At 35.7% G+C, this 26,472-nt stretch overlaps 1 protein-coding gene across 3 annotated transcripts in view; it reads right to left on the bottom strand.

Annotated features, from left to right (window-relative positions):
- Positions 1-26,472, bottom strand: part of LOC145676053 (uncharacterized) — a 58,153-nt gene that overhangs the window by 11,348 nt on the left and 20,333 nt on the right. For all 3 annotated transcript variants that reach the window (XM_081746912.1, XM_081746913.1, XM_081746911.1), the window contains 3 exons: positions 20,180-20,303; positions 15,680-15,788; positions 13,171-13,238 (listed from right to left, as the gene is read on the bottom strand). In XM_081746912.1, the coding sequence (XP_081603038.1) occupies positions 13,171-13,238; positions 15,680-15,788; positions 20,180-20,260 (258 nt within the window). In that variant the 5' untranslated portion in view covers positions 20,261-20,303. The remainder of the gene's footprint in view (positions 1-13,170; positions 13,239-15,679; positions 15,789-20,179; positions 20,304-26,472) is intronic.

Genomic DNA, 26,472 nt, shown 5'->3' with positions numbered 1-26,472 from the left:
TCCTTTTTTTTTTTTAAAAAAAAAAAAACTTTTTTGTTTCTATTTTCTATTTCTATTGCAGTTGTGCGAAGCCAGTGATGAGAAAACTTGATAGACAAACATGGCTGAGCGAATAAAATCTCCCGCAGAGTTCAAGGTACACGCCACACTAAGGACTCGTCGGCGTGGAAAATCCATCGACAGTTCTATGTAGTTTAAGGGCCGAATGTTGTGAGCGAAGGTATGGTCAAAAAATGACGCAGACAACTCATAGCAGGTTGCACCAATGTGCACGATGAACATTATAATGGCCAACCATCCAGGATTACGCCCAAAGTTCTGTGGAAAGTGCGTAGCAAGCAATTCTGCAGAACCGACAGTTCACAATGTCCGAACTCTCATGTCAACTTATTCAGATCTCCCATTCTCTGTTGCATGAGATCATCACCCAGCTACTTCAGTTTTGACAGGTATGTGCACAATGGGTTCCAAAACAACTGACAACGGATCTCAAAAAGGAGTGCCTAGCTACGATACCATCAGAAAAGTGTACAATCCCTCGATTGCATCGTCAATGGGGATGAAACACGGGTGTGCTACTGATCTCATTTAATAGCCCCGATCTTGCACTTAGCGACTTTCGCCTATTTCTACACCCAAAGCCATTTCTGGCCCGACAACATTTTGACAGAAAAACTGATTTGCAGATAATTGTGACATTCTGATTCCAAATCTAGGCAGCGGATTTCTTTGACACGAGCATGCAAAAGTTGTTTGCACGTTGTGACAAATACCTCAACAGAGATCGTCCATAGGCTGAAAAGTAGGTTATATATCACTAACTGCACAGTAATAATAACATTTTCTTCTCATTTTCATATTTCATTTTAGAGTCCATTGGAATTAACTTTCTGGATGCACCTCGTATATGAGTTGAATATTATTTAAATTAAATTTCACTAGTAAACATTAAAACTATAAATGACAAAGTTTAATTTTCTCAAAGTAAGGGACGTTTATATAGAGCTTCCATCTTCTATCTAGACATTTATCTTCTATCTAGATTTTTATATAGAAGAAATCAGAATTAAATGATTAAAGGTCCAGGTCATTAAAAAAAACAGAAAGATAATTCCCCATGCAACTCAATGACCAAAACCAAAGATGGCACAGATATTTAAAAAAAATGTAGACACAATTAAAAATGTGTTCAACATTAATTTCTATCATAATTAAACAATATATTATATGGTGAAACACGTTCCGATGAAGCAATATTATTTCGGATTTTCATTGATGGTTCATAGTTAATCTATTCGATCGCATATACTGCAATTTTTCGTATTTTCACCATACTTTAATTCGTTAATAATCGCTAGTAAACGTGGGCAAAGTGTCCCTACTGAGCGAAATTGAGTATATTTCTATTATTATTATTTATATGGGGAAGATTGTGGCAAAGAACCGATGGTAATTCCAAAGCAGTCTCAGGGGTTCGGCGTCGGATAATGAGGCTTGGAGTTGCTCTGCAGAGCATGGGCTTATTTCTAAAACTGTCATCGATGTTTTTGTGTACAGTGGACCACATAAATTCTTGAGGTACAAAAATCCCTGAGTTAGGCAACCCAACTAACGCAAACTCCAAGATTAATTACGCCAGGTAGAGTAGCTAGAAAGCACTATGAAGTTGCCACTACCTGTTAAAAGAACAAATCGTAAAGTGTTTTTTGTGCAGGAGTAAGGCGAAACACTGGATGACGAAATGACAAAGGGAGTCATGGATATTTCTACTCACAGTACACGGACAGTAATAGAAAAAAATATTCGGATAGCACAGGCCCCGATGAGAAAACAGTCGGGTCACTTAAATAATCTTATAATTAACTCTAATGAAGGATTATGTAAACAAATTCACTAACTTCAAATGACTATACATATATGTGTATCAAATAATATACGGATAGATTATGCCGTATATGTAGTAGGTTATTTTTTTTATAAGTAAACAGAAAGCCTTGCGCTGAGTTTTGAAACTATTAACAATAGTCCTACTTGCAAATCAATTAAAATATGGATCGATCATTCGGGGAGTGGCTCAGCCTCCAATGAAAATTTTGGGAGTCTAACAGGGCCTGAGCTCCTAGATTCCGGCACCACTGATTGATACGTAATACTACTTTGAAAGAAGAACTTTTCCGATTTCATTATTCGTTAAATGACTTTTGAAAATGCTAAAATGGGCATTCAGTAATTTATTTGTAAATATTAAAAATGCAAAATTCGATAACACTCAAACGAGTTGGAGACTTATCCGTACTAAGCGTAAAGTTGCAAATATAACTGAGGGTTCCTGATTTGTAAATATTTCTGAAAATTTACACATTAAGACACAAGGAGAAAAGGGAAGAATATAGTGTCAATAAACAACAATTTAGAAATGCACGAAATCAACTCATAATATCAAATATACAACAATTAACAGAAATAATTCTGTAACTCGTTTTCTCCATTTATTTTTCTTCCTTTATTTTCAGGATTACATCTTCACTAAATTTCTCCACTAGAGGTTATCTTTCATTTAGCAGCATCCAACTGGAGCTGAGCCTTGTAAATGAAACTTTTAAAAAGTGTAAACGGCGAGTGCGAGAATCTAACTCGGATCGCCGAATTAAGAAAGCACAATGCTACCCATTAATCTAAAGCGTTACTTATTTTGGCTTGCCTAAATAAAGAGCCTTTTCTGCTCGCTCAAAACAGTAGCTTGTTAATACTCAAATTGTTGGCAAACACAGGAATATGTAATTGAGGACTCGGAGGCATTATATCATTGTATTAACTAAATTATTAACATTACAGATTTTTTAGAAACAAAATACAAAACTCCCTTATTTTGAGTCAAATAAGGAGCGTATGTTATACTCGTAAACAAACTAAAGAAGAATCGAATCAATTATCGCGTACTGGTGGCATCTAAGAAGATTGCAAAGCTACCGAATTCGGTCTTCTAGTGCTAACTTCTTAAATGCAAGTTCATTATGGATTCGATAGTTAGGCGCTCAGAGGGAAGCCCAAGGTAATTGATACATGAAAAAAAAATCTCCAAGTAAAAATAATCTAAATTCTTTATTGAGTTCAACATAACGACGCAAAAACTTACGATAATAATAATGTTCATGAGCATTCTGATAATTTACCAGTGCTATTATCGAACTACTCCACACATTAGCAATATTATTTCATCATAATATTTTCGCGGTTACTGTCGTTTTACTTTAGCCCATGGAACATACTCGTATATTGTTTATATTAGTCCATGTGAACATTTACAAATTGGCTGAGGGATTTTGAACACATGAGTTAATATTTAAAGCAACAAATAAACAGATATGGTCTCAGAGTAATGATAATAAAATTAGTTACAGTGGCTTATTACTGAATAAAGTAAAATGAAATTTCTACTTTTATGTTCCAGGAAAAAGTCCTGTAGGCAAAGGGAGGCGGATGATTAATGAGAGTGACTGATTTTAAAAGAATCGATGGAATGGTCATGTGGGAGGAAACGTCTGAATCGCGATTAAACACACGGACACGATGTTGTCCAACACAAATTCATATGGCTTGAATTCGAACCAGGTACCCCTCACACTAGAGGTGAGCGCTCCACTATTGATCCACTGTGTCCTTTGATAATGAATGTTTGTGATGTGTCATGATGACGAGTGATGAACACAATATTCTGTTCCAGTGACTGAAACAATATAAGAGAAATCAATCTACTGGACGAAACTTATCAAAGGCTGAACTCTTGAAACGTTTGCTTTGATGAGTTTTTTTTTTTTTTTTTTTTTTTTTTTTGTGGACCTCAGAACACAAAGTGCAATACTTTCAGGATATAATCTTTTGCAAATGTACCACCATGTACCAAACATCAATCATCTCAGAGCTGAGGGCAGGCTTGTAGCCACCACAAAAATGTAAGGAGGCTCAGTAGAAGTTAGGGGGATAATCCAACTATATTATAGTTAATCACCATATTATACTTTATTTGCAAACCTACCATGAAAATTTAGGGGGCAGTAAAACTTTAGGGGGGGCCGCTTCCCGTGGAAACGGGCTTATCTAAAGGGGAAATAGAACACTATTTCGTGTGAGGTTATTCAAAATAAAACGCTGAAGTTTCAAATTAACAACATAAGTAACATATAATGAATTTCTGTCAATATTCCTCTTATTCAGGCTCGAAAATCCTGAATGCGAGGACGGTCTTTCGGCAGCCTAACCATCTGTCTGCCTCTATTCGCTACAGCTTTCTTCAGCTTCAAACCACCGCGGTGACCATTTCTATTTCCCTTGTAGAAATGTAGTAAGGAAGTAAAACGCTACCGGTATATAATACGATTCTTGTAGAATTAAAATAAGAATAGTTGTAGCAATGGTGTGGGGTGACCAATTGCTAGTATGCAAAGTCAATAGTAGAAAAAATGAAAGGGTGTAATAGGATATGAATATTTTTAAAGGGTTTACGAACTTTTTGGTGCCGAAAGTGCTTATTTGTAGCCATAGTATAATAGCAGGAGATTCACGACAAATCTTCAAAATAAAGAAAGCTATAATATGATGGCCTAGATATTCTCAATCTGTGCATGAACTGATATAGTGCTTGAATTCTAATGTTATGGGGGTAATACAATAGTAAAGTAATCCTGTTTAAGTGTATAAGTATCTAACATATTTGTAATGATAGAACATCACAAATGACCATTAATGTATTTCAAGCTAGGAAAATAGGTCTCATTAACACGTTACGTTTATATACAGTAAGTGTATTACTTATTTTGCCACTTTTCCTTTCAATATTCTACTAAATATATTTGTAGTTTGCAGTAAGAATAGTGTTGTAAAAAAACGTTTTTTTCCTGTGAAGTTTTTTTCAATAAAAAACATCGTTCTTTTTCATGTTTTTTTTTCAAAAGTCTGTTTTTTTCTGGCAACTATTATTTATTGATTTATGTTGCAGATTATTGAAATAATCAACAGAACTTGAGTCGAAGCCCTCGTAACTTACAAATCGTTTGTTTCTTCGAACCTATACAAGCAAAATTGTGTGATTATTCCTTTCGGTCCCAGGCCATTTTTGGCGTTTTCCTACATTTCCAGCTAGTGACTTATTGCTCAAAAACTATTCATTCGATTGATATAGTTAAGGCCTTGTTTTTAAGAAAATGGATGTGGCTATTTTTTGGTGTTAGTTGCATTGCAGTGTTACCAACGGGTGGTAAATTATTGAGGGAAATGTAGGGGTGAAAATTTACAAAAAATCCCTAACCGAATTTCAAAATTTTTTTGTATCTAGCACCACTGCTGCTATATGGGTTCAAGTAACCTAAAGAAATCTTTGGTGTGTTGACAAGATACAGTGAAATCCTGAAGTCGCTGGCTTCCACTCAAAGAGAGAAAGAAAAAATTCTGTCATACATATGAAATTTTGACACTTTTTACGCCTAAGAGGCAAAAATCAAATATTCCGGGGTACAGCTTCTCTAATTATCCTATTGAAACTTTTTATGGTGCATTCTGTAGGGCAAAGAGGAAGCTTTCAGGTAGTGGTACGTTTGTTTCAATGTAGCCAGTAAGAGGGTAATAATAGAGGGGAAAAGGGAAATTTTCCGAATTTTTCACCTAATAGCGGGAATTAATTGTTTGGCTGGAAACGCTGCCATCAGACAGACGAAAACTATCTGAAAATAAACCGTAGTACTCAAAGAATATATCCTACAGGTATCATGGCGATATATAACAAAGTAAGCATGAAATTAAAAAAAAAATCTCATTCTACCTCAGAAATTCACCATTTTCTTACCATTTCCAGAACATGGTTTATTATAAACCTCAACTGTACTTCCCCTAATTATTCTAGTGAAACTTTTTATGGTGCGCTGTGTAGGCTAAGGATGAGGCTGTTAGACACTGGTACATTTGTTTGAATGTAGCCAACAAGAAGGAAATAATAGAAATAAAAAAGGGAATATTTCCCAAAATTTGCCCCTAAAATCTGGAATTAAAATTTTTTGTAGCTAGCAACACTACTATCAGACACACACAAACTATCTTAAAATAAGCTTTGGTATCTCTCTAATATATCCTACAAGTTTTGTGATGATATCTAATAAAGTAAGCATGTCAATAAAAAATATCTCATTCTACCTTAAGAAAAATCACAGTTATCTTTTCAATTAGAGAACAAGGTCCACTGTAAACCTCAAATGTACTTCCCTTAATTATCCTATTGGAACTTTGTATAGTGCGTTGTGTAGAGCAAAGACGAGACTTCCAGATACTGTTACGTTTGTTCCGATATAGCCAACAAGAGGGAAATAATAGAGACAAAACATATAATTTTTCCAAAATTTCCCCCTAAAATCTGGAATTAAAATATTTTGTAGCTGGCAACACTGCAACTAGACAGACGCAAACTATCTTAAATTAAACATTGGTACACCACTAATATATCCTACAAGTATTATGGCGATATTTAAGGAACAAAGCTTCTAATTACCAAAAATATATTACGGTAAACAGAAAAGTAAGGAAAAACTAGAAAAATCAAGGGCTAGAACCTAAATACGAATTTTACGTGCGTCCCCTAATTACCCCATTGTAACGATCTGTACTTTCGTTTGTTAAGTAAGGACAAATGTTCAATTGGCGTAAGTTGACTTGCGCTCGAACGTATAGGTACGGATTTATAAACAAAAATTTCTAATTTTTTGCCCAAATATAGAAGAATTTTAATTTCCCTAGTTGGCAACACTGCGCGCAGGCCCGTCCAATTGATGTCAACAGTTAGGTATCCAACCGAGGTATCTACCTGGCAAGTCTTAAGGATATCTTTCTACAACGAAGGAAGCTACAAGGAAAAAGAAAAGTAAAGGAAATTCGAAATTAGAAAATTCTCGAATTTTTTACTGGGGTGAAATTTGAGAAGGAAATTCGACACCAGAAGAAAAAGAAATTAATATGATAAACTATAGTCCAACCACATTTTGCAAGAACAATATCCCGATATCTTAATTAGTGTCCACACTGGAGCGGATTAAACAAGTGACACACCTGTGTGTGCCATTTTGGCCACCTGGGCCACCGAGTACACATTTGATTACATTTTTTGACTACTAACTCGTGTTGTTGTAGTAGTTATAGTCTCGACTAATAATAATATCGTTGTAAACAATAACTTTATAGGGAAAATTTTCTCTCCTTTTTACATCTTAGTTCCAACACTGTTGGTGAGAAATGTCGAGTGTTTCAAAATAAATTTTGGGATTTTAACTCTTCGTAGTACTTACTACATTTTACGTACAATTATGAGCAATGCATCAAGTAAAAGAGGACCTCAAACAGCCTTTACTACAAGTGTTCAATGTGAGATTCATTTATCACACGGCACACATCTAGTCGATAGGCGAGAAAGGCCCATAAACTTTCCGCCATATGGCACAAAACACATTCAATTTAGGGGAGTTTCGTTTCAATTGTACCATCTCCTGAGGATTTGCTGACTGCCAGAGGATTCGCTGCGAACCGCCAATGTTTGGGGAGATATCTCAAGTTGCCCATCGGTGGTCCACCGACGCTTACGGCATGGGGAACTGTTTTGACAGATCGCGTAGCACTGACAAAACTTCTTAAGAGCATTTTGATTGTTTATTGGTTTTTAGTGTATTGCTGCAGAAATTCACAAATACAAGTATTAATGTTCAAATCTACGTATGATCACAGACCTTGCCCTATTTTCAAATGATTAAATTGAAACAATACAGTTTTAAGGTTGCAATTAAATCTTCACAATAGTTTTATATGAAAGTTGACTGCACGTTAGCGATATCTATTGGCGTATAAGCATGACTATGATCTATTAAGAATTGGCGTTACTTACAGGCTGAGACGTTTGCCTTTTATTCGTAATGAGGATTAATTACGTCAACGAACATTCTTTACAAACTTAAATTCAGCTAACGACAAAGATAATTTCGAAACGGGTTATCTCCAGCTTTAGATAAAGAACTTTACTACACTTTAACGAAATTAGCTTATCGAGGTTAAAAACTATAGGCTATTAAGGATTAGCTAGATCATATAATGGATTCATTTTCTGGTGTAATTGAAAGTACTTTTTACCTTTATTAAATTATGTAATTACGCCATTAAATTCTAACCATTTAATATTTATTCCATCACTTGCATCCATTTTTGTTTCCTTGAATCGTGATATCTAGAAGGAAATTTAAATATAAGACTGGCCACCCTGTAAAAAAAAAACTTCCCAGCCGGGAGTAGGTGTAGGCACCCAGCAGGAAGGATCGCTAAGACCGAATTCAGTAGCTTTGCAATCTTCTTAGATGCTACCAATACGCGATAATTAATTCGATTCGTCTTTAGTTTGTTTACGAGTATAACTTACGCTCCTTATTTGATTCAAAATAAAGGAGTTTTGTATTTCATTTCTAAAAAAAACTGTAATGTTAATAATTTAGTTAATACAATGATATAATGCCCTCCGAGTCCTCAATTACATATTCCTGTGTTTTACTAATCAATTTGACTATTAACAAGCTACTGTTTTGAGCGAGTTAAAAAGGCTCTTTATTTAGGCAAGCCAGAATAAGTAACGCTTTAGATGAGCTTTCTTAATCCGGCGATCCGAGTTCGATTCTCGCACTCACCGTTTACTCTTTTTAAAATATTTCATTTACAAGGCTGAGCTCCAGTTGGATGCTGCTAAATGAAAGATAATCTCCAGTGAAGAAATTCAGTGAAGATGTAATCTTGAAAATAAAGGAAGGAAGGAAAGGAGTTACAGAATTAATTCTGTTAATTGTTCTATATTTGATATTATCAGTTAATTTCAGGAATTTAAAATTGTTGTTTATTGACACTATATCCTTCCCTTTTCTCCTTGTGTCTTAATGTGTAAATTTTCAGAAATATTTACAAATGAGGAACCCTCAGTTATATTTGCAACCTTACGCTTAGTACGGATAAGTCTCCAACTCGTTTGAGTGTTATCGAATTTTGCATTTTTAATATTTACAAATAAATTACTGAATACCCATATTTAGCATTTTCAAAAATCATTTAACGAATTATGAAATCAGACAATTTCTTCTTTCAAAGTAGTATTACCTATCAATCAGTGGTGCCGGAACCTAGGAGCTCAGGCTCTGTTACTCTCCCAAAATTTTCATTGTGGACTGGGTTCTTCCCCCGAATGACCCATCCATACTTTAATTGATTTGTGGAAGGACTACTGTTAATAGTTTCAAAACTCAGCACAACACTTCGTATATATATATATATATATATATATATATATATATATATATATATATATATATATATTGGTACTGTCCGTGTATTGTGAGTACAAGTATCCAAAGACTCCCTTTTGTCACTTCGTCAGCCAGTGTTTCGCCTGACTCCTGCACAAAAACACTTTACGATTTGTTCTTTTAACAGGTGGTGGCAACTTTATGCTGCTGCTCTAACTACTCTATCAGGCGTAATTAATGTTGGAGCTGGAGTTAGTTGGGTTCCTAACTCACGGATTTTGTACCTCAAGAATGTATGTGGCCCACTGTACATGTTCCTGTCCAGTCCGGTATTCCTGAACAATGGAGAAATGAGTCAGAAACTCTTTCAGTAATAATAATGAAACTGATATAGAGCTAACTTCTGCAGCGAGCAGTCCTTGGTTCGATGCCCGACCAAGTGAATTTCTGGTAAACAACATCGTGTTTTTTAGTTTTTTCGAGGTTTTCTCGTTTCTTTCCCCATTCTGATTGCACTAATTCTTCCATAACCATTCAGTTCCATCAGCATCTGTTGTTTCTGTTAGCCTAAATTGAATAACCACGGACTGTAAATCGTTATTGGGGTGGAGGGAGGCATTGAGACGTGTGTTCGGTTGCAGGCAAGGGTCTAAGAAGGCATATATGAGGATTTGAAGAATTCAAATTATGCCAAATATTGTATATTTATAAAAAAATACCAATAACAATAAAAATATGTATAAAAACTACATATTCATAAAACTATTTGGCGGGCCAACATGAGCATTGGCGGCCCGGGCCCCCGGCCCCAGGATCGGCGCCCTTGTATATGGGAGGCGATTACAGTGTAGATAAGAAACAGGCGTTCTTCAGTACAAGTACTAGATATGAATTATAATAGTTGTCATTACTTTTTATTCAGCTCTTGTATGTGAGGGCAGTGAGTGTTAGTATGAGGGAAGATGAGGTCATCAATAATATTTGAGGACGATTCCAAGCGAGTATGAGTGAATCAACATTTTTGAGGGTGAAGATAAGTGAGGAAGAGTTGATACTGAATGGGGGTGAGGATAATCAATATTACTTAAAAGTGTGTACTAATGATAGTGATTAATTTTAGCGAATGTGAGTGACGGTGAGGGTGAGGACAAGTGAGTGTAAATGAGCGATAGGATCTCCGACTCGGTTTCAGTTCTGCTGAACTTGACTGTTCACACGAGAGTTAGTAGACAAGCGCTGCTAGGATATTACCTTTCATGATTGACACAACAATATATATATATACAGTGAAACCTGTCTTCAGCGGAATCGAGCGGGAGTCGCAAAATTTCCATTAAAGACAGGTTTCCGCTTAATGGAGATAGACCTTTCCGTTAAAAAAATATATATGCTTATAACGGACATAATGAGAAAATATATTGATGTACGCAACTTGTTCAATTACAGTCCTTTTTCCTTCTACGGATTAATACACACCCCCCCAAAAAAACTTAAAATAAACAAAATATGCTGTGTACACTTTCCTTTATTTTTCCCAATAGTCAAGCAGGATTTTTGCATACATTGCTACTACTTGGCTGCGGTATACTTCAGGACACAGAAAAGCTTTCCTTGGAATTTTGAAAGTCCTCTGAACTCTTTCCTCCTTGTTTTCACGACACGTGATGGAGATATATAACTTCTGCTTTACCTCAATTCCTTTTTTGCAGAACTTTGTTTTGTCAGATTTCTTCTCATTTTTTTTTGGGGGGGGGGCTGTCGCTAGTTGCTACACAAGCGGAACAGAAGTACGCCTACAAAGAAGACTGACAGCTGACATGCTACGTAGGACTAACGAAAAATTGTGGGAGCTGAATATGAGTAGTGATTGACGAAGGTCAACACTGCCTATAAAGATTTAACAAAAGAACGAAGTATTTATCGCAGACAGTATATGTTTACCCTCTCACAGGATGTTTAAAAATTTTCTAAACGATGTAGTCTGAAACTCAGAATTTTCCGTTAAAGGTTTATTTTGCTTTCCGTTGTCCACATAACACAGTTTCCACTTAATGAAGGGACTTTTACATGTCTTTTACTCCAAAATCCATGGGACCATGAAATATTTCCCTTTAAGACAGTTTTCCGTTTAATAAAGGGTCCGTTGAAGGCAGGTTTTACTGTATATATATATATATATATATATATATATATATATATATATATATATATATATATATATATAATTGAAAATCACTATGTTTGTGACTCTAAATCTCCTGAACCGCTCGACCGATCTCGATCCAATTTGTAACATGGATGGGGTTCGAGACTGGGCTGGGCCGCTGGGCTGAGGTTTTAGGCTATTCACTTTGATGGTAGAACTTAGGGTTGGGTGGAGGAGGAGGGTGTATAAAAATAAATAAAACTTAATAACTCCTGAACCACTCGACCGATCTTGATCAAATTTTCAACATAGATAAGGTTCGGGCCTGGGATTGTTTTTATGATTTAAATTTGACGGAGCAAGGTAGGGGAGAAGAAGGAGGGGGAGATATATAAAAATCAATTTATATAAGACTGAAAGTTAATGTTTTTGTAACTTAATAACTCTTGAACTATCCGACCAATCTCAATCAAATTTGCAAGATACATAAGGTTCGGATCTGGAAACATTTTTGTAATTTCACTTTAACGGTAGATCCAAGGGGTTAGGGGAGGGGGACGTATAAATAAAAACTAATAACTTTTGAACAACCAACCAAGCAGTCTCGATCAAATTTTCAACATATATGACGGTCGGGCCTTGGGTGTTTTTTATCGTTTCACTTTGACGAGCCAACGTAGGGGAGGGAGAGATATATGTAAAAAAAAATTAAAATTAAAATAAAAATAAAAATTAAAATAAAATTAAAATAAAAATTTTCAACATACATGAGTAGGAGCAAAGATTATTTTAGGCTCTTTACTTTGACGATGCAACGTAGGGGAAGGGACTTGGAGATAAATTTTAAAATTATCAAAAATGACCGATATTAGTGTTGAATCCATAGTTTTCGGAGTCGATGAGAGAAACAGCGACACTTCTGATGCTGTTTGAATCCAAGTTCAGCCCTGATAGTTGGGAAGGAGGAGGGTACAACGTAGGGAAGAGGAATAAACATTTAAAAATGATCGAAAATGACTAATATTAGTGTCGAATCCATAGTTTTAGGAGTAGCTGAGATTAACAGTGCCAATTCTGACGCCGTGTGCTGCAGCATGGAGGAGGGGGAGCTATATATAGTATAATAATAATAATAATAATAATAATAATCGAAAATTATCAATATTAGTGTCTAATCCATAGTTTTCGGGATCATTCAGATGAACAGTGACATTTCCGATCCGGTTTAAACCCAAAATCAGCCCCGCCACTCGGGGTAAGAGGAGAAAGAGATATATAAAAATGATCGAAAATGGCCACTATCAGTGTCGAATTTGTAGTTTTCAGGGTCGCTTAGATGAAGTTATATTTTCGATCCCTTTTAAATTGAAATTCTACCCTGCAACTTGGGGGAAGGGGATATATATATATATATATATATATATATATATATATATATATATATATATATATATATATATATATATATATATATATATGATCGAAAATGACCAATATTAGTGTCGAATCCATGTTTTCGGTGTCGTCGAGATGATCAATGATCTTTCCGATGCTGTTTAAATCGATGCCATAAAAAAAGAAAACAGCATATTTCACGTGTACTGAACACATGAGATACATTTAAATTTTCATTTCAACCCAGCGAAGCCGGTAATATATGCTAGTATTTACTTATTTCCAATATGAATTCAATGCTTAAAAGCCCAAACTACTTACAATCAGTGCTGCAATGATGAGACCACTCGAAATGAAAATACTGAGACATCTGCCTAGTGGGTTTGGATCTGAAATAGAGACGAGTATTAATTAATACATGTCTTATTGGTATAGAGAATAATATGAATTGTCTCTCTTTTTTTCTATTGTAGATCTATCAATTATGCCAATGCTAAAAGTGTTCGCGCTTCAAGAAATTTCTAATTGAGCAGTATGTGGAATCGGCTGAAACTACCGTAAAACGTTTTTGTTAATGGGGTCATATACGGGTGGCATAAAAGGAGGTATATACCCTTGCATTTATCAAGTATAACATTCTGGCCTATATGTTTGGTTGCTTCGGCTGTTCCGAGTTTGAGATGTAAGTAAAAGCATATTAAGAACAAATAATAAAGAAACTAAGTCTACCTGATGGATAACAGTAAGAAATGATATATATATATAAAAAAAAAAACAAACAATGAGTTTATAAGTACGGGACTGTATACCTACCTTTGAGCCACCCCCTACGTATACTGTACACGTACAAACACATATAACATACGTATATATATATATATATATGCCAATTACCGTACATTTTACATTTTTGACAGCAGACCAAAACTGAAATACATGTCAAAGATTTCTTTCTACACGTTTATCAAAAATTCCACACAAAGTTCTCTGAATTCATATAATCCCTTTACTGTACTCACTATGAAACGATTATGAACAAGTAATTCCTTCCATATAATTGAACAATGGGAGCCATTACCTAACATACACACTGTATTTTTTTCACAAAACCGTTTCTTAATTTTCATAAAATTCTTATTATATTAGTAGTTTTTATGGTTATACTTGGACGAGGGGATTTGTTTCATAACTCAGTAACCATTTTCGCAGTGAGGAGCATGTGTGTGTGTGTGTGGGAGAGCGGGTGTATATCAAGAGAGATGCAGGGCGCCGAAAGCGTAGTGAAGTGCATGTAAGTGTAGAGTATATACAATGTACAGGACTCCATTTAAGCAGGCTTATAAGATAGTAATCTTACTTTTTTGTTATTTTCACCATATTACTTTAATTAGGGTTCTCCACCTTGAGTATGTGATCCTCGTACATTGGCATTTCGTAATGACATAATAGCTTTTTCCTGTAAATGTTGGTCCTCATGATGTTCAATTGCACCACTTCTTTCCTTGTCATTCTTGTAAGTATTAACTTTTGGTGCAGATTGAGAATATGGAAACGTTATTTCGAAGATTTACGGGTAAAATCTATATATTCACAAAGAAAGAGTAACATCTAAGGACCTTAATTATTACCGCAATATGGTAGAAATAGCACAATCAGTATCTGTAACTGAAGCAATAAGGTAGAACCTCTACAACTACAGTGTCATTGTTGAGTAATCTACCGTACAGGAAGCAATTATACACAATATGAACTCTCTCCCAAAGGAGGTTTACGTCACATTATTGTAAATAGCGTTTCCCTCAGTACCTTCGATATCCTAACGCTCTTGCACGTTTCCTGCTTTTGCTTGCAATGAAATTCCTAAGTTACTAAGTAACAGTGTTATTAGCTCACTAACCAGTGCAACACTCATCCCGATGGACTAATAAATATTCTCTCACGTAAGCATGCCTAATAAAATAGAACATCACCAATAGTTTAGTGGTTTTTATGTTGGTACAAGTTTATCGTGCACATAACACATTATGCACATAATTACTGCATTTATACTCCGCTCTTGTTAATATGTGCGTGAGAGATCCTAAATGACAAATATTTGCAGGTACGACAAAACTGAATCTGTAGGCACACATAATAGAAACTCTCAAGTCATTTTATCATTGCCCCACATATTCTCAATCTGTACGATATATCTTTAATATACCTGGAAAGTTATTCGTCTAAAAAAAGTTTATTTTTTCTAGGAAGCGAATTCTCCCTTCTTCTGTTATCAATGTTCACGTTCCACCACAATGAGGCACTGGAAGGAAGTGGAGATCAAAAGTTAATTTTTCTAAGTGTCCATTTGTAGACTTCGAGCGTGCATGCTCGAAGTGTGTACTTCGCACTTTTGGACACGGCCTCTGTGTGACATGTGCCTCTGTGTGTGTGTATGTGTGCAAACAGGAATTGACGAACTCTGTTCTAGGTGTGTCTGAAATTCAGACCATTTGTGATTACGGAATAGCATGAGGTTATGTTCGAGATATTTGTATATTATAGCAGATGAAGTTCTGGTGTAAGATAATAAAAGTGTTGCGAAGAGTAACTTCTTTATGCTGGTATTGGTTTTAAGCTTACTAAGTATATTTAGATGATGGGTTATGAACTTCAGTGGAATCCTATTTTTTGAATAAGTATCAGTACAACATTAGTATATACCCCCAAGTGATGAAGATATTTAACTTTGTATTTCAACAGAGAACTTGACCATTAGTGTATACGATTGATTCATAATTTGGAAAGCCAAATATAAAATAGGTATATAAATTTGCAACATGTAATTAATTACCTATGACGTTATTGGATATCCTTAGCTGAATTATTTCTTCTCTTGTAAGTCTAACATCGTTCGGGAGATCCAACCTACGTCCAGAGAATATAGTTAGCACATGGTAACACTGGAAAAATGGTAGTTTCGATGTAATAATACTAAAACATACACAAGAAAATGACACATTAAAAAAATACAATTGAATTACAATACTATAAGTGTTCCGTAAATTGAATTATCAGAAGATTTCAGTATGGAAATAACTAGCAATTTTATTATATTTCTTTCTTCAAATTAATCTTGACTCAGCTCGGCAGTCACAGTCATCAATTACCGTAGCAGATTATCTATATTTTGAGTGGCAAAAGTTCAAGGTTAAGTCTCAAGAACGTTAAATGCCAGTGCAATTTTACTTAAGGAGCAGCCAAAGGAAACTGTTTTTCCTCTAAATTGTTCTGTGTTGACAAAATACAACGAAAATTAGCATAATAAGCAACACCAAAACGAAACTTTAAGGCAATCTTTTTCTAGCTAATCCTGATAATTATTAAGGGATTAACTCAGTAATTATTGAGTTTATACAGAATAATATGACATTTTAAAATGATTTTCAAATCCTTCCGAAGAGGTTCCTGTTTTTTTCTTCTTTATGGGTGTATGTATGTGCTTTTTTAAAAGATAATATCCCTTTAACTTCAACTTAGTATGACCTTGATCACAATTATAGTATTCTTCCATCATGACAGGTCACTTGTGCAAGTTAAAAAGATTCCCTAGCGGGTAGATTCTACGTACCTAGCGGTCAACATGGTTGGAAGCTGATAATTGCAACAATAAAGTGTTAAAATACATTGAACCAGCGTATACACAAAAATACGTTGAACCAACGTATACACAAAAATATGTTGAACCAAAACCGTCTAACTAACGTATTCACAAAAATACGTTGAACCAAGACCATGGAACCTACAAAGGCATATACAGAGAAATATGTTGAACTAAGACCATGGAACCAACGTATATATTAAAAATACATAAATGTGTTGAACGAAGATAGTGGAACCTACGTACACAAGACAGTGGAACCAACGTATATACAAACACGTTGAACTATGATCCTGCAACCAGAGTATATACAAAAATAAGTTGAAAAATAAATTTGAAAATTACATTGTTTCAAAGTTGTTTCAGGAATAAGTTGGCCAAATAACAGTTTTCCGTCATTTATCCAACAGCTTCGAACGCCCAATGACACTTTTACTTATTTCGTATGGGGTTTTGTTGGCGATGTAATTGATTGACAAACGCTTGGCAATGAGGAATTTACAAAGCAGAGATCAATATTTCCAGGTAGCTATTTTACAGTTTCCCATGGTTAGGTCCACTGTCTGTGCTGCTAGGTTTCTGAGAATCATGGGTTCACGATTTCAACATGGTCTTCACGTAAGAATTGTACCATCAATTTCATACTTTTCCTTCTTCTCACTGGAATTCTTCCTAGCATATCCTCTAGGCATGTTTATTAGAATACATTTTTCCATACTTAATTGGCTTCAATTCAGCGCGAGTCATAAGTTGCCTGACATTAGTAGTTCTCAATTGACGAGAGTTGCAGTAGCTGATTGACGTGAAGAATATGTTATGGTGTGGTTTGTGAATAATATATTGTTAGAAGTAAATTTATAAGGGTTTAAACCTTGATACATGTGTAATTAAGTGTGTTTACAATGAATAGAAAGTTATCAAAGGATGAATGTTGTTTGTACTTCAAAAGTAGTAGTTTCATGGATATAATTACAAAGAATTGATTGACTTATTACCAGATTCAAGTTCAGTGTACTTTTTTGTCTAGAAAATGTTTTTTTCTTAGACAAAATAAAGATGTAGAGCATTTGAAAGAACATATTACCTCTGAAAACATACTGTTCCAGCGACATTAATGATATAATGTTCTACTGTGCTTATTCAAGATATAATTTATTCATTGAAGGTGACGGAAGACATTTTAAACACTTGAATTAAGTAAAATACGGTAACTTAATGTTATGATACAACTTACAATAATTTCATGGCATCGCAATTGATAAATAATTAATTTCAAATGCATTATTTTCAACTGACTTACAGCTCACCCTGATGTTGGTCCTCTTTCTCTTTTTGTTTCCAAATCTTCCTTATTACTTCGTGTTGTGTCCAAAAAAGTTTTCTGTTGAGAAAATAGTAACTTGTGTCGTTTACTATTGGGTTCTGTGGGAATAGTTTTTTCTACACTTACTCGAATATCCGAATGTTTGTCTGTCGGATATCCAATTATTTGTTCGAATTAATTATTGCATAATTCTTCTTTATTTAAATTAATTGTTCAAGTAACACTAGCCAACAAAAGAAAAGTTTTTCTCTGTCTCAAGAATTCCAATAGGTGGGTCTAATAGTATTGACAGCGGTGATTTCAGATCAGGTTTTAGTTTGTTCCTGTCACCCACAGTTTTGATTAGGCAAGGGGAAAGAAATGTGTACTGCGGTTCATGGAACTTATGCATGGAAGAAGGTGCTTTTGCAACGAAAACTTACCTCTAAAATATTTGGATTTATGATTTTCGCCTGTATTTGGCGTCAAGAATATCCCTCTGCAAAGTCCAGGTATAATCAGCTAACATATAGGGGGTCCAATCTCCCTGGTAACGTTTCTCCATTTCTGCAATAGCTTGATGAAACCTCTCGACATGCTTGTCACTCATAGCTCCAACGTGTGGGGAGAATAAGTCTTTGTGAGAGTCCAAGAAGAGAATTTTAAGGCCCATGTTTCACCCCAATAGGCTGATAGGCAGTTACGAGGTCGGACACAATGTCGCGGAAATTGTCGGACCTACCTGGGTATGATTCAACAAAAATCTATGCATATTGTTCTAAATACCAGCCATGCGTTTTTTTTTTTCGAGCTCATTAAGTTCATCAATGAACTGCACATCACGAAACAGTTCCCTGATCTGAGGGCCTATAAAAACACCCTCTTTGATTTTAGCATCACTTATTCTGAGAAATTTAGTTCTCAGATATTGGAAACCTCTGCCAGTTCTGTCCATACTTTTGACGAAGTTCTTAATTAAACCAAGTTTTATATGTAGAGGGGGTAGAAAGATTTTTGTGGATCAACTAAAGAAAGATGCATGACGGTCTTTTCCCCTGGAGTCAGAGAAGTTCGTTTCGGCCATACTTCCCATACGGGGTTTTTCGTCGGAAAATTTAGCACGTTATCATCAAGTTCCCTATGCACGTGCATCATGCACACATGCGCTATGTGCATGGTTACAATTCAAAGTGTTTCATTCTGCAGAGAATGACACACGAACTATGATTTTTGGATGAGTAATGCAGTATTGGAAACTGTTTCTGTCGTATTTATTCCTTATTTATATATGATATTTTGAATTGTCAACGAGGATTGCGAAATATTTTTTTCTCTCATAACGATTCAAGGTATTGCAATGCAACTTGGTACACAAAAATTACCTATAACCTATGGTATTTTTTTTTCAGATACATCATATTTTAGCACCTGTAGCTGGGGCAGCTCCATAGGCACAAACTTTACCAATAGGAATTTTTAAAACAGATTTCCCGCATTATCCTCAATTTTCCTTTTTGCGTATGCACAGATGCACATTATGTCCTTGGAAAGCTTATTTCCTTCTGAAGAGAATGTCGCACTAACCATGATATATATCCTGACTCTGACAAACTGTGTGGGTGATGAATAAATTTCGAGTACGGATTCCACTTTAGCAAGCAAAACTATATCAAAGTTAGTTAATTTTAGCTCTGAGACAAAACCTTCGTTGACCAGTATAATTATTCCCTATTTCAATTAATTATTTCTTATTTGAACATATTGTTGGAATAATTAATTATCCAAATTAGTTGTCCAAATAATTGTCACCCGAATAAATTGCTCCAATAAATATATGGTATCCAAATTAATTGTTTGAATAATTAGTGGTTATTCGAATTAAATGTTTGAAAAATATATATAAAAAGTAATATATGCACAGCATACCTAGGTAATTATGCTATAGTGCAATATTTTACAAAGTACAGTCCATCATTTAAAATGAAGTAATAAATTGCTTTGTAACGAATGTATATGGAGTGATTGATTTTGAAAGAAATGACTGTAGGCCTGAAATATATTTATTTTTAGACTAGAAAATTAGCAAAATCAAATAAAATTGCTATTTTAAGTCCAACGGTAATGCTCATTAGTTAAAGGAGGTGGATAATCAATGAAAGTCAATGATTATGAAAGAGTTTATAGAATGAAAATGCGGGAGAAAACGGGAGAAGCCCGAGAAAATTTACAGCCATCATATTGTCCACCATAACTAGCTTGGCCTTCGCAAGAGATGTGAGTGCTTTACCACTGAGGAACTGTACTCCTTAATATTAGATTAGCATACCAGCACCTGGACTTTCTATGTGCATGGGGCGTTGTATTAAATATCGACTATTTTATATGCTTACCGTTAACAGAATACCAATGTTAATCGTAGTTTGACGAAGAGATGATCGTCTATTGCTACGAGTGCTCGTGTCTTGCTGCATCTTCACATTTATTCTAGTTCAGAACCGATTTTCCAGTTTCCGCCTGCAATTAGAACAGAAATTCCTCACTCGAATTCACATTTCGAAATTATTCATGGAAGCAAATGTACAAATATGCCTATATCTAAACATAACGTACGCCATATTTGATTTTTTAGCGCACTGATTTAGATGAGGAATATTTTTTTTCAGTTTTCGTTGAAATGCAGTGAAATTTTAATGATGTGATTTTACTACTTTTTTGTCAAGTTTAGCTAAATGTCCTTTGTTTTTTCTCAAAATGGATTGCATTATAAGTATATCGAAAAGTTCTTAAGACAGCTGTGAAACTTCGTATTGACATTTGGCAGGGCTTAGTATAACCTTGACACGTTTTGCAATGTGTAGACCGATTATTCTAAAAGCTGTACGAGAATGAACAAACCAAATTGTATTATATACATTTGAAAGGTACTCTTAAGCTATTTTTCCACATAATCGCCGTGCAAATTAAGGCATTTATCATACCGTGGCACAAGTTTCTCAATACCGTCGCGGTAGAAAATCTGCCGCCTGCGATTTCAACCACAGGCTTACACCGGTATGCAATTCGACGTAAGTATCAAAGCGTTGTGGAGTGAGCCATGTTTTCATCGCTGAGGAGAGGTAGTAGTCGGTCGGCACCAAATCCGTGCTGTTGTATGGTGGGTGATCGAACATCTCCCATCCAAAACCCTTTAAGAGCTCTCGGATATGCTTGGCTGTGTGTGGATGTGCACCATTGCCTCACTCGGCCATGACTCATTATTAAATGTCGGTACACTTCACACAGTTGGCGCTGGATTTCAATTGGCTTGTATTTTTTTTTTTTTTTTTTTTTTTTTTTTTGCCAACAGAAACCTAATCACAGAACGCACCTGACAAGACGCGGGATTTTCTATTGCAGTGCACATTGTAACACATCACAGAAAGAACAGTAAGAGCGTCACAGTCCTCACTCTACCACAGCTGAATGCGTACTGAGTGTGGCAAACTTTTGATACCAACGTGGCGACACTAGCCTCGCCCACTGCCGTGATAGGCCAAAACGTCTGGCACTTTCTAGACAGTTCTCGTATAAACAGAGGGCAGGTGCTTATCACACGTATTCTGATTGTTAGGTGAATTTGAGTAAATGCTGTTTTCTGTACTTCTATAAGTGTTTGTGATTTGTTTCCAGGATGAAATGAATATACGGGGAAAAGCAGAGACGTGCCATTAAATTTTGTTCTCTAAGAAACATGAAGGTATCTTCTGCAGGATGTTTACAAGGAATCAGTTTTAAAAAGCCAAAAATAATCCGTCACAGAGTCTCTAATTTATATTGCGTTGCAGCGAGCATACAACGACCAGACTCCTTCAGCGTTGCAATTGGAGCGAATGTTGTTTTCTTTCCCCGTGTCTCAGAAGTTAAAGGTTCTGGTCGTTGCAGACCTTCTGCAACACAGCACGGTTTCCAGTGAACGAGAAGGTTGTTCGAGCTAAATAAGATTTCTGAATTTTATTTCACTAGCAATTAACAAATGGAATTTGTTTTTATGCATTCATATTTTTAAATTACGGGACTATACTGAAGCAAATCAATATAATGATAATTTTTTAAAAAAAGTGATTACAGAATTACAAAATAAGAAAGAAAATATGTAGTAGAGCAGAAAACAAATGAAAGTAGACCCGCATTTACAAGTTAATTCTTAGCTTATATAGATAATAAAGGCTTCTTCCACAGTGTGAACCAAATAAGTCAATATGTAGAATCGGGTGCAGTATAAGACAGGTTCGATATTACGTAGACGTATTGGACCTCCCTCAAATACTCTAGACTCATCCCAGTTAACATTTCTGGGTGTAGAACTGACAATGCTGTTTGTTTTGACGTTCTTTGATTTTTGGCTTCTGTTACATGCTGATCCTACATCTGACGGGTTTCAAGGCTTGCTTTCCAGAACGTATGACATTGATAAGCGTTGTTTCGCCTCACGTGGAAGTATATTGTGTTCATCATGCATTGCGTTGCAACCAAGACGGATAATTTGGAATGTAGTTTTTTTGTTTTACGCACATGTGTGTGTGTGTGTGTGTGTGTGTTAATGTATGAATATGTGACATTTGCAATTCATATACCAGTACCTCTTTTGTATCAGCTGTTTTGGTTATTAGTTATTAGATTTAATTTTATTGAGTGTGCTTTAATTCTGTAAACAACCTACAAATTCTGGATGAATTGTTTACCATGACTTCTGTAAATAACTTACAAAAATATTGACCAGCTTTCAACTGAGGAAGAACTTGCAATTAAGGCGTAGACAAAGCAAGCAAAGTGCAATTCAGGAGAGTGTTCGAAAAAAAATACAGTTTAAATTTACAGGACATCATATGGCAGTAATGTTGTTTGCACTAGATACATTTTACACTATTTAAATTAAATTTTCCTAGGTAAACTATGAATGTACATTTTTTTGTAACTAATCTCTGCTACGAACTCTCTTCAGTCTATGCTAAAGATGAATTCGGATCACTGTCAGGGACTGAGTTTGCTAGAAGGAATTGTTCGCAATAATCTAGAAAAATTATTGAGTAATCTACAAAGCTTCTGAAATTAATATTAACTATACCTATGGCGTCAGTAAAAGAAGAAAAGTTTTTCCCACATCAAAAACAATTGACACTTTCAAGAAATTGAATGTCCTGAGAAAGGTTATCACCATTGGATATGCTTTCCATCGAAAAAGACCTGACAATAAGAATAGCAGAGTTCAAACAGCATGTATTAGGCAGATTTGCTCCAATCGAAGAGAGGAGAATGAACTTACTATATAAATAAGGCGATTAATCGGATAAAATGTTTTGCAATTTGTTTTTTATTTTTGAAAAGAGAATTTTATTTAATTTGACATGTCACATATTATTTGCATCTAAATTTATGCTGATTAGTCAATGAGTCCACTTTGTATCTTCTGTCTCCGATCGTTCGTACTGCAACACCCGAAACCATAATCCACCGTCCGCCACTGCTGAAAACTGCAATCGACAACTAGTACTTCAGTGCAGAGAGAGAGAGAGAGAGAGAGAGCGTTACACAAACGTGAAGTCTTAAAGTAAGTTTTTAGTAAATTTCTTTCTTAAACGTGTATATGAATTGTCCAATTCAAAATTGATTATCCTGAATCTATACATTGTTCGGCGTAAGCTCTAAACTGCGATAAACAAAGCCGCGTGAAACTAAATCTCGCTGATTTCCTGTTGTCCTACCGACGCTTGTGCTCCTCCGCAAAATAGTTCATGTGATTGGATTATTACTTTTATTATGAAGCTTCGTATAAAACTGCTATATTATTATAAATGACAAAAATTTAATACGGATTATCTAATAATACTGCAATCGAGTGTGGCTAATGAAACAATAGAAATAAACACTAAGCATGCGCAGTAATTCTGGCGCCAACTCAACTGTGGACGGGTGTTCTGCTTCTAAAGTCTCAAAGATGGCTGTCATGAATCTCGGTTCCGCGAGTGTTATGGTAAAACGCCAACAAGGCAAACCTTTACTCACTAAGCAACAATTGTTTACCAGCGAAATTCAAATACTTTTTTTAAAAAAATCTTTCGAGCTTTTTTTCTTTCTTGTCTGCTGCTGCTGTCAGTATCTGGACAACACGAGACAGTATTGTCAAAATCCACGTGTATAACTTTCTCCTCCCCGTGGGGAGTGGGAGTGATACATCACTAGCCAATCGTATTTGTGACAAGCGGAAGGATACAAATATTTTGTTTATCGGAGTTTAGATCTTACGCTGAACAGAGAATAATTGTCTGGCTTTGAAATTTTATGCTCTGATGTAATCTCTTTTTTTGTCAAAGACCCTGGCAGGGGAAGAGCTCTCATAACACTGGTCTACAGTGGATTTTTTACAGAAACGAAAATAGCCAATCTTTATAGATTTCGAGGCGCTGAACATGAATATCACACTTAAAATTAGCTGGTAGCTCAGGGTTGCCAGTAAATGTGGAATTTACCTAAAAATTCATGTTTTTCACATTTATGTTGTTAGGTTTTACTCAGGAACGTATAATTACGTCCCTATTTATCGTTGCGGAATGTGTTATATCTCTTTCTATTCGTCGATGACCGTACGTTCTGAAACTTTAACAATCATTCCGGTAACCGGTACCGTTGGGAAATTATATACCCATATATTCGAAAATATCTCTTTTTTTAGAGGAAAATCCGATTTTTTATTTTTTACTGGCAACCCTGCAATAGTAAAATTATAATTTATATTTAGGAAAAGTAACCTGTCAATATTGGGAATGTTTTCTGCAAATGTCGTCATGATCGAAGCGAGCCGAACTGTGAAAAAAATATTATCCGTTCTACCGAAATGCCGAAATTTTCCCTACCTTTACAACATGTACATTAAAAATATAATATTGACTTCCTATGCTGAACATAACTATAGGACAATACATTCAGACAATGTAACTATCATTTCGGTAGTCTGTACTGGGATGGGGGATTTTATGTACAGAAATATTGCACGAAAAATTCCCTTTCTGCAAAATTCCGACTTTTCTTCTGCCTACAGCTGGCACTCCTGCAATAAATAACTGGAAAGAATGCTGGAAAAGTTATTCTAAGACTGATAATATTATGTGCCATCAAGAAGACCGAACTGAGAATAAATATTATCCTTTGAACTGAAATACAGCAAATTTCCCCTGTCTACTACATTTCTGGCCAAAAAAAATAAATTGGTCCTCAGACCTTCGTTATTGCTGCACAAAAGTAAATTGTACACAAATTTATTGCCTAGGATAAATGAATGCACTCACCTTCAATGAATGCGCCGTTTCTTTGCCTTCCTCTTGTAGGTTGTGTCTGGAGCATCCCTTTGTAGTGTCCAGCAGAAGTCAGCCAACATTGCAGCTGTCCACCGACCCGTGTATCGATGTTCAATGAGATAAATATCCCTGTGAAATCTCTCGCCGTGTTCATCACTGAAAGCACCACAGTTCTCTGGGAAGACATCGAGGTGTGAGTGAAGAAAGTGCATTTTCAGTGTCATGTTGAAGCCAATGTTTTTGATAAGCATGAATTAATTCATCCACAAGGTCTCTGTAATTGTCGGCTCTCTTGTTTTCCAAGAACATTGTGGTCAAATTACGGAAACAACGCCACGCATGCAGCTGACCAGGGGTTAGAGTGGCCTCAAAGTCAGGGTCATTTAGGAGCTGGCGTATCTGTGGACCAATGAATATTCCCTGTTTGAACTTCTCTGTACTTAATCGTGGGAACTTCATGCACAAATATCCAAATGCTGCTTCATTCATGTTCACTGCCTTTACAAACGCTGTCATAAGTCCCAACTTAATATGCAGTAGTGGGAGAACAATTTTCTGAGGGTTCACTAGGGGTTCATTGACAATATTTTTTGAGCCAGGAACCAGAGCTGTTCTTAAAGGCCACTCCTTTTGTATATAGTGTTTATCTCTTGCGCGACTGTCCCACTCACATATATAAGAACAATACTTAGTATAACCTCCTTGCAAACCCAACAAAATCGAAATTACTTTGAAATCTCCACATACTAGCCATTCATGCTGACTGTAACTAATGACGCGTAGAACAGATTTCAACGTAGTGTACGTTTCTTTCGCTAAAGCAGCATATGCGACAGGGATGGACGGTATTTCGTTATTATTATGTAACAGGACACTCTTCAGGCTTGTTTTGGAACCATCTATGAATAGTCTCCACTCGTTCGGTTTGTATGAAATATGTAGGTCATGAAACAAACCTTCAACATCACTACAGAATGTAATGTCACCTTCAGTACTGAAATGGTTCTCAAGTTCTTTCTGAAGATCCCGAAAAACTGACACTCGCACTGTTTCAACTAGAAGGTTCCACTGCTGCAGTCGTGAAGCTAACACTTCAGCTTTACACTTCGGGAGGTCTAAATCCCTAATCAGATCACTGAATTCACGTTGTGTGATTTTGTGTGTTTCGCTAGATGAAGATGGCGTAAATGAAGCATCAACAACACTGGTGGATGGATGCACTTCTTTGGCTGGATGTGTAGGATCAGCATTCTCGCTATCACTGCTTGATGTTGTTGCGTTTGGGGGAACAGAAACTGGCAGTCCTTGTCCATGAGGCACAGGGCGAATTACAGATGGGATGTCAGGGTATT

Source organism: Thermobia domestica, chromosome 18 (assembly GCF_964235325.1).
Source record: "Thermobia domestica chromosome 18, izTheDome1.hap1.1, whole genome shotgun sequence".
NCBI classification, from domain to species: domain Eukaryota; kingdom Metazoa; phylum Arthropoda; class Insecta; order Zygentoma; family Lepismatidae; genus Thermobia; species Thermobia domestica.
The sequence above is the reverse complement of the archived record's forward strand: the minus strand, read 5'-3'. Positions and strand labels throughout refer to the sequence as shown.